The sequence below is a fragment of the Octopus bimaculoides genome, chromosome 25 (genome assembly GCF_046866305.1).
Source record: "Octopus bimaculoides isolate indiv1 chromosome 25, ASM4686630v1, whole genome shotgun sequence".
Taxonomy (NCBI): Eukaryota; Metazoa; Mollusca; class Cephalopoda; order Octopoda; family Octopodidae; genus Octopus; species Octopus bimaculoides.
This window is the reverse complement of record NC_142952.1, coordinates 18,095,156-18,105,155: the sequence shown is the minus strand read 5'-3', so window position 1 is coordinate 18,105,155 and position 10,000 is coordinate 18,095,156. Positions and strand designations below refer to the sequence as shown.

The window sequence follows — 10,000 nt, the reverse complement described above, 5'->3', positions numbered from 1 at the left end:
TAAAAGCTATTGTTGTTTATTAACTATCACTGATTGAATTTCAGTGATAGTTAATAAATAAATAAATTTGATGTTACCTAATTACTTGATTATACTGCCTTTAAAACAATAATCATTTAGACACACAGACTCATATATATATATATATATATATATATATATATATATATACACACACACACACACACACACATATATGCTCAAAATATTTACGCCGACATAAGATGGCTTTGAAAGTTTGCCCGCATAGTGATAAGAAGGTGTGGCAGACAAGTTTTTCATAAGTTCGCAGCTGAACCGCATCATAAATCTTCTCCAATTAAGACATAGCTGTTATGATAATCATCATCATCATCGTCATCATCATCGTCGTCGTCGTCGTCGTGATCATCATCATCATCATCATCATCATCATCATCATCATCATCATTGATTTTGTTGTTCCTCGCAAAAACCGAAGCTCTGTGAGTTTGTGTCATTTAGACAGTTCCTTTTGTTGATTATATTGTTCTAGCTTGTTTATTAAGTCGACCAGAATTACATAGAACTGGTCGACTTGTTTTGCCAGTGAGATAGGAAAGTGTGAGGTGGTTTCGGAGGTATATCAGTCGGTGGCAGTCAACACCCCACGTCACACTGTTATGCAGGCGCAGTTGTAACTAACAACTGTAGCAGAAGAATCACTGGCAGCAACAATCGCAACAACAGCAACAGTAACTGGAGCAACCGGATGTCAAACAGAATTCCATACATTCATCAGGGGGAGAGAAGAATTCATTGCACTGCCACTACTACTGTAGCAACAAACTGTAGTAGCAGTAATAAAACCGCCACCTCCACCAATTTACCAGTATTATGCTACGACCGGAGCAACAATAACAAAAGAAACAAAAGCTGCAGCAACTGTGAAAATCCAGAAGTGATTCTTCGCGGATTTCTACAACTTAATTCCACTGCACCAGTGTTTGTCAACCATTTTTTTTTTTTTTACCTATGGACTTCTTTGATTCCTATTTTAGTCTACACTCGAATTATATTTTTATGATTAAATATTATTTGGAATTGTATGTAAAAAAAATTGTTAAAATATTTTGTGCATTGTCAAAGTACAGCCAGTTTATTGCAGATAAATATTAACAAAAAAAAAAAAGAAAAAAAGATTCTACATAGACCTCGGTTGAGAACCACTGCACTAGACAAAAAGAAAATGACCTAGAAGGGTGAGAACAACAGTTAACAGACTAAAACAATGAAAAGTTACACTAAGTATACCGTAATATATATATTTTTTTAGCAAGGCAAAACAGAAAACCATTCTATATTGTTGCATATCGTTGCAGAGACACAGGCTTGAACGAATATCTTCAGATGAAACCATATTCTGTTTGAAAAGCTGATGAAGAAAGATTATTTTCTTTTTACATGTGCCAACCATTTTCGGCTATATTTGCATTTTTTCTTTTTTACACAGAAACATTGTCCCACAAAATGCTCAAGAGTTTACCCTGAAGCCACGTAATCCAATTAAAAATTTCGAATTAGACTTTTGAGATTGGTCAAACGTGTGGTTTTGGTGGAACCTACCTCGCTTTTTGGAGGTAAAACAATTGCGAAAGCAAAACTGGGTTAGGATAAGGTCGGAGATTCTAATTCAGATGAAACCTGAAACATTGGACGGGATCCTCGCTCTAAGTGATATCCCATGATCTGAAACTGTAGGTGATACTGGTGGGTAGAAGACTTCGATGCTATAACTGGAAACACAGATCACCTCAAGGTTTTCTGCTCCTAACAAAAGCGACACCAGCTTCATCATCATCATCATCATCATCATCATCATCATCATCAACAACAACAACAACAACAACAACAACAACAACAACAACAACAACAAAAACAAAAACAACAGAAAACGGCAGCCACTGCCAACACCAAAGATCAACAGCAACAGTATCAGTAACCACAACACAAACAGAAATAACAACAACAACAGCATGCAACCGCAGCAGTCACTACAAGACTGAAAACTGAACCTACAACAACCGCAACAACAACACTAACAGTGGAAGGTATAAAACAACAACGGAAACGCCGCCCTAAAGTGTCACCACATCACAGACAACAACAGCAGCAACAAGGACAACAACAGCAATACCCAAATCCGAAACTATGAACAAAAATATCAACAGCAGAAGAAAACAACCAACCGCTCCCAAGGCAGTCGCCTCTCGTCTTGGGTCACTTAGATATATTGTGTAGGGAAGGAGATGGTGAAGACCTTAAACAACAGACAGTTACAAAATTCGAAGTCATATTGACGCACAGTAGCCATTGAAACCAACGACTTGCGGGCTGGAGCATTGTGCTGATGAAACAAGACTCCTTCATCAGTTTTGCTGGGCGTTTGGTCATGGTTGCCTTTCGTAACTGCCTCAGCAAGTTGGCTAACTAACAGAAGGAAAAGGAACAGATTAAAATTCACGCCAACAAACAAGATGAGAGTTACGAAACATTGGGGCGATGCATTTGAACTACGATGCACCAAGCACCAACACCAATAGGAATAGCAAGTTGAGCAGCGCTGTCAACACCGTCACCCAAACCACCACCGCCGCCGCCGCTGCCATCTCCACCACCATTACCATAAACACTACAAACATAACAAATACTAGTGAAACCTCACGCACACCAACAGTCAGAATACACACCCAATATGAACAAAGCAAGATCCATTAACTCCACGGCCATAAACACAAACAACAACAAAAAAAAAGAAAAGAGAAAATGAAACATCACACCAACATGACGCACAATAGCTACATTAGACTGACAAATAACACAGGAGCACACAAAAATGATCATAACATCGCAAAAGACATGCAGTAATAAAGAAAAATAGAAACAAGTATCCCGACGGAGTTGGAAGTTTCCAAAGAAATATTTACATAAATCTTTAGAAAGAATAATTTTTCACTTCGCTCTTTTTGCCAAACATGGCCTTACTTACAAGTGGTAATGTGAATGCTCGTCACCTGGTGTTGCCTTGAAAACATGGCCACCTGCTCAACGGAGCCTGATAGATGTGGTTGTCACTAATAAGATAAGAGTTTCTGCCTCACGAATTTTTATGCCTGTCTTCGATGGTTTCAAGTCGAGATGTGTGATCGAGATGTGGAGATCTTGTACTGTTTCGAAAAGGTCTGGATATTTCGAAACGGATCGTTTTGGTAAGTTGATTTTATTAGGCGTGTCCAGCAGTGAAGGCCGTAGCTTCAGACTAGTAACCGTCTACTCTCTAACAGCGATAAGGCAGCCGGGTTTCTTCCTGTGCTTAGAGGATTTCCTAAAAATATCTCGCTTTTTAGAGCTGATGGGTGACTGGAACACATGCGGGATACAGGGTTATACTTTGTGGAGAAAGATGTTCGGGGAGGGGTACAATAGCCATGCAAATCCCTGACGCTTCAATCTGTCTGATAATTACCGACTGGTTGCCTGAAGGTGCCAATGTGGACGCGCCAAGATTACAGGGACTAGATTAACGAATTTATTAAGCGGATACTGACAGGGACAATCATCAGCAACAAATGGTGGTTCGTCTTGAAAAAAGAGATTAGAGTAGATTGGATCAGATTTCGTAAGGGAGTGGTGGTAGAAAAAAAACTAGAATAGAGAAAGGCTTAGGTAGAAAGTTAGATAAGAAGCTTAGGAAATGAACCATAACCAACGTATTTGCGGCGGAATTGGCCATCACAAAAGACATTCGATGAGCTTATATTTACAGTGCGTTAAACACAGGAAAATGTCTTACACAGAGTTAATTTTCGACTGTGTGTGTGTGTGTGTGTGTGTGTGTGTGTGTGTGTGTGTGTGTGTGTGTGTGTTTGTCTGTCTGTCTGTCTGTCTGTGTTTGTTTCCCCGCCATTTCTTGACAACCGGTGTTGGTGTGTTTACGCCCCCCGATCCTGGCTGTTCGGCAACAGAAATCGATATAATAATTACCAGACCAAAAAATAAGTCCAGGGTCGATTCATTTGACTAATAAATTCTTCAATGCGGTGCCCCAGCATGGCCGCAGCCTAATAACTGAAACAAGTAAAAGGTAAAAGACATATATAATAACAGGTGAATGGAATTTAAAAGTGCGACAGTTGCTTCTCTAGAAATCTTTATTTAATGTAGTCATAATAGATTACATCATACTTTACGTGGATTTCCATGAGCATCAGGCGAAGTTCATATATTGGCCAGTCATTTTTGACTATGCTTCAATTCATTTGATGAACCTGGAAATCTCTAATGTAAGATGTAACCTGTTATCTATCGAGACAATTGTCGCAAATTTAAACTCCATTCGTCTCTTGCTTATTATACTTGCACCACGCCATGTGTTCCAATGCCAATAGGATCGTTGATAAGTAGTTGGAATATGGAATTACCCAACACCGCTATCGAATTCTGTATAATTGATATCTATGATGATGGCTTATTTCACTGTCTGCTCCGTGTGATTCTTTTTGACCATTCTACACGTTGGTATGCCTTGATTCTTGATGAATCCCTTTAACTGAAACCTTCTCTCTCTCTCTCTCTCTCTCTCTCTCTCTCTCTCTCTCTCTCTCCCTCTCTCTCTCTCTCTCTCTCTCTGTATATATATATATATATATATATATATATATATATATACATACATACATACATACATACATACATATATATATATATATATATATATATATATATATATATATATATATATATATATACTTCATAATATTATGTATGTATGTATGTATGTATATATATATATATATATATATATATATATATATATATATATATATATATATATATATATATGTATATATATATGTGTGTGTGTGTGTGTGTGTGTGGAGTTAAACGCAGATGGCATTCAAATTCTTTTACTTCCGACACATGTTTCGAAGATATCACTGGTATTATTCCAAAGGAATAAAATGGTATAAAATAATGAAATCTTCTCTTCAGTATAATGAAGAAATGAAACTCGCCAATAAAACATTTTAACAGAAAATGATGGATATGTATAGTGATTAACTGAACGCTAATAAGTTTGTTTCGAAAAAAACGTTAGCTGATATAACGTTAAAGGTAGCCTATAGAAAGAGGAGGGAGAAAAAGAAAGAAGAAACCAAATAAATGAGAAGTACATAACTATATGTATATTAAATAAAAGATATATTTAGTGAATATGAAATGTAAGAAGAAATTTAATGTTTAAATTATATATAATGATAGATATCACTTATATGAACTAAAAGTGTGTTTCTGTTAATGCTTACATCGTTAAACACACTCTATAACCATGTTTACAAGGGGATCTTTAGAAATAAGAATAAAAAATAGTTTAGAATTACAGAGAAGACAGACTTCCTTGCCTTTATCATAAGGTATCGAGATTGAGAGAATCAGCCAATCTAAATTAAATTGTTTATTGTGGTCTTTTCGATACCAAATCAATTTACAAAGTCCTGTACTGTTACATTTATTCCTTTCCCTAAATGTAGAGTAATGATTAGCAATTCTTCTAGATAACTAAGAAGATGTGCTTCCAACGGGAAAAAAATATTTCATTTTACACTGGTATATAGAATTTTTAATTTTAGAGTTACTTGACATAAACTTGATTCTGTTGTAATTGACTTCAGATACAATAACCTTGTTATTAATATTTCTAGGGGGATGGGTGGTATTAGCTAAATTAATGTTAGTAGTAGTAAATGTATCAATATTTAATAGTTTAATATTTTGTGAAGAGATAATTTGTAAGATATTTTTTGTGTTAGAAAAACCAATCTTAACCGTGTGTGAGTTGATAATAGAGTAATACCTAGAATTCTTTGGAAAATTCCTAATAATAGCATCACGAAACTGCAAAGGCAAATTAGATTTAATTTGCCTCCCATAAGGAATAATTAACCAAATTGTTTTACTATTAGTTACCTTATTTTTAGTGTAACTATCTTTGAAAGACAGATTTACCTTTACAACCAAAATAAGGGAATAAATAAGGGTTATCTCCCTTCCTCTGTTTGGTGTTGGCGTATAAATTAAAATTGATATCGTTTATATCCTTACAACTAGATATCATATCTCCATTAGTAAAGGTAAAATAAGACTGAATGGAATTAATGTAGGTAACTTTCTCCGTATAACCTGCTTTAAGTAAGACAGAGTTATAAAATTCGGCCTTATCCTTGAAAATGTCGACACACACACACACACACACACAAACACATATACACATACACGCACATGCACACACAGACACACACACACGCACACACACACGCACGCACGCACACACACACGCACGCACGCACACACACACACGCACGCACACACATACACACACATGTATATCTACGTATATTTGATCTTTTACTTTCAGACAGAAGACAACGGCCATGCTGGGGACCTGCCACAAAGAATTATTTTTGTCCAGGGATGTCCAACCTTTTTTCCTTGTGGGCCAAATTATTAATTTAAGTATATTCATCGGCCCACAAAGGTACTTAGATATAAACTTTTAAAAAGTTCAAAATATAGTGAATAAGATGTTTTAATAACAAATATAAATAAAAAATGAAATATAAAAATGTAATTACACTTACACAAAATATAATCAATGTGATTTTTGGCATTGTTTTCCTTTTATGATATTCTCAATATCTGCTTTTTGTGGTACTATTCTTTACTCTAAGAATGTTAGTTAAATGGCAATCACTCAGCTTATTTCTTTTAGCAGTTTTGATGTTTTCCATACTCGAAAAGAATTGTTCACAGCAGTATGTACTATTCCACGTGCACAATAGTTTTCTAGCTAAATTGGCAATTTGATAAAGTTCATTGAAAGAATGCAATTTCTTGTAAAAGTCAAGATAAATTTTCAAAGATTCTCTACTTTGATCTTCAATGAGTTCTAGCTGGTATTTGGCTGGTGCTTCCACATAAATAAATGAAAATGGATCACTCAACAATTTCAGTTCAGTTTCTATGTTTCTGGAGTTAGAAAATCTGGTTCTAGCATCTAACAAAGCTTCACATAATTTAGTGTATTTTTCAAAGTTCACAGGAACTTCTTCTTGTCTTTCAGATAAATTCTGAAAATGTACAATTTCTCCACCCTTCAAGTGTATTATGTAAAGTTCTAATTTCTTAGGAAAGCTTGTTATTCGCTCAAACATTGAACAACATAACTGGTCTTTTCCTTGTAAATGCAAATTAAGCTCAGCTAACATTTCAGTGATATCTACTAAGAAGGACAGATCATTCAACCATTCTTCATTTGCTAAAAAGTCTGCCTTTTGCCTTTTGTTTTGTAGGAACTATTTTATTTCAGGCAGCAATAATTGAAATCTATTCAAAGTTGTTGCTTGACTGCGCCATCTGACTTTTGAGAAATAAATAACATCTTCATATTCACTGTGAGGTATGCTTTGAATGTATGATGGTTCAAACCCTGAGATTTGATAAAATTAACAACGTTCACAATATCTGTCATCAACTGTTTCATATATAATTTTTGAGCACACAATTGCTGCTGATGATACAAGCAATGATAGCTAAGTATATCATGATCAACCGTTTCTTCGAATAAAGTAATAAACCCATTATTTTTAAAAGGTTAATGCAGGAGCACCATCAGTTGTAATCGAATTTTATTTCTATCAACATTGAACTTTTCTGATGTTAAATTAACATGCTCAATTATGTCCCTGCCAGTTGTATCCTTCATATGAAACATGTCCAACATTTCTTCAATGATATTAAAATTGACACCAATTCCTGTGATGAATATAACTAATTGTGCAGTGTCACTTTGATTAGTACTTTTGTCCAATGCTAAACTGTAATGAACACATTTCGATAATTGAGTCTGCAATGTACCCACAATACTGTCAGCTAAGTCATCAATTCTTCTACCAATTTGTCTGATGTGACAGACTTGTTTCATTGAATAAGTTTACCTCCTTGGGACAATATTCATTAAAGCAATTACAATACATTCTTTTATTAATTCGCCATCTATCAGTGGCTTACCCTTCTGAGTCAATTTTTCAGTTATTAAATAACTAACTTTTGTACATGCACTAGTTTTCTTGACATGTTTTTTTGAAATTGTCTTGTTGTGAACTAAGCTTCTTCTTCAATTCATCTCTTTTTCATTTTCCTTATTTCTCCAATTAATTCATTATATTGTGACTCATGTTTGGCAGCATAGTGATGCTTAATATTATGTTCCTTGCATACACCAATTTTATCATTATATATGTTTCAATTACGAAATATTTTTCTGTCCATAGGATATTGAATTTTCTCTTTTCTTTCTGTTACTTTTCTTAGTATCAGATACCATGACCAAATAATGGGCTATTAAAATTAACAACTAAAATTATTACGTAATCATGCTGATATTAATGTTCCAGAAATCAGAAACAAATAAAGAATAAGTAGGCTCTTCCGCATAAAGCATTAGCCTAGACTAGAAACACTGAAGTATCACTGAAGTCACTATCACTTGACATTGTAAACAAGATTAGGAAATAACACAATCAATATTGATCCGGCCACAAAAGATTTGAAACTGAAACAATGGCTGTTAATTATGCATCAGCAAAATGGCTGACTCTACGACGTAGAGTCAACCATTCTACAAAGACATGCAGGAAGTAAATAGACACCTTTAATTTTCAAAATTTCTGATCTAAGCATCTTAATATGTTTTCAGTGGTGTAGAATTTACAATGTAATTATTCTTTTTCATTCCCGGTGCCATTATATTAAACATCTGTAAAGAGTAACCCTGCCACTCACAAAGAATTCAGCAGAACTGTCAGATTTCCAAAGAAGTTGTATTGTTGGGCAGTTTGAGGCTGGTCTTAGCCAGTGAAAATTTGCCGAAATTCTTCAAATTCCTCTTGCTACTGTTAATAGAATTATAGTGCAATTCAAAAGCCAAGGAAAAGAATCAGATTTTCGTCCCGGCCGACCTGGTCCCTCGGACAGGAAGCTTCGCTGTTTGAAGAGAATTGTGGAAAACGAACCCCGTTCGAAGACTTCTGACATTGAAAAACAGCTAGAAGTTAGTCCAGGAACGTGTGTTACATATCTGCATAAGCTTGGGTATTATGGACAAGCAGCTAGAAGAAAACCTCTCCTTCAACCAATTAATATCATGAAAAGAAAGACATGGGCTAAGGAGATGTCAGAAAAATCCAGTTCATTTTAGGATAGAGTGATTTTCTCAGATGAATCCAGATTTGCATTATTTTCAGACAGTGGACGTGTTTGGGTCTGGAGGCTTCCCAACCAAGATTTTGATTTGAAACGACTCCAACCAACCGAGAAACATGGCAGTATCTCTGTAATGGTATGGAGAACTGTCACCAACAATGGTCGTTATAAGCTGATCGAATGTGTTGGAACCATAAACTCTGAAAAATATATTGAAATACTTAAGCAAGGACTACTTCCGATGTATTCACACGATGACATAACAAAAATGAGTTTTTATTCATGGAAGATGGGGCTCCATGCCACACAGTGAAAAGAAATCAACAATGGCTGACTGAAAGTGGGATCAAAAAGCTTCCTTGGCCGAGCCAATCTCCTGACATGAACCCAACTGAAAATCTATGGAGCATAATAGACAGAGCTGTACGAAAAACTCGACAGAAACGTAAATCTAAAGATGAATTGTTTCGATTGTTGCGTGAAAAGTGGGCAGAAATTCCACAAGAGACAATGCCAAAAAGAGTTTCTGAATTAAAAACTGTAAAGGAAATGTCAACTAAATACTAAAGTATGTAGTCCTACCTGTCGATTACATTTCAATTGTTCGCTTTGCGTATTAAATAAAAGATTTTGAAAATTAAAGGTGTCTATTTACTTCCTGCATGTCTGTGTACGTCATAAATCCCATGACCTCCCTCATTTTACCTCCCTCTATTCAGGT

General features: G+C 35.4%; 1 protein-coding gene across 1 annotated transcript; it reads right to left on the bottom strand.

Annotated features, from left to right (window-relative positions):
- Window positions 1-6,707: 6,707 nt before the first annotated feature.
- On the bottom strand, window positions 6,708-7,283 carry LOC106876254 (general transcription factor II-I repeat domain-containing protein 2-like). The gene has a single exon (XM_014924745.1). It carries the CDS (start codon window positions 7,281-7,283, stop codon window positions 6,708-6,710), a length of 576 nt encoding a protein of 191 aa, XP_014780231.1.
- Between the last annotated feature and the right edge of the window lie 2,717 nt (window positions 7,284-10,000).

Excerpts from the sequence above, each read along its gene's own strand:
- LOC106876254 (XM_014924745.1), bottom strand. The coding sequence starts at position 7,283 with ATGTTAGCTGAGCTTAATTTGCATTTACAAGGAAAAGACCAGTTATGT.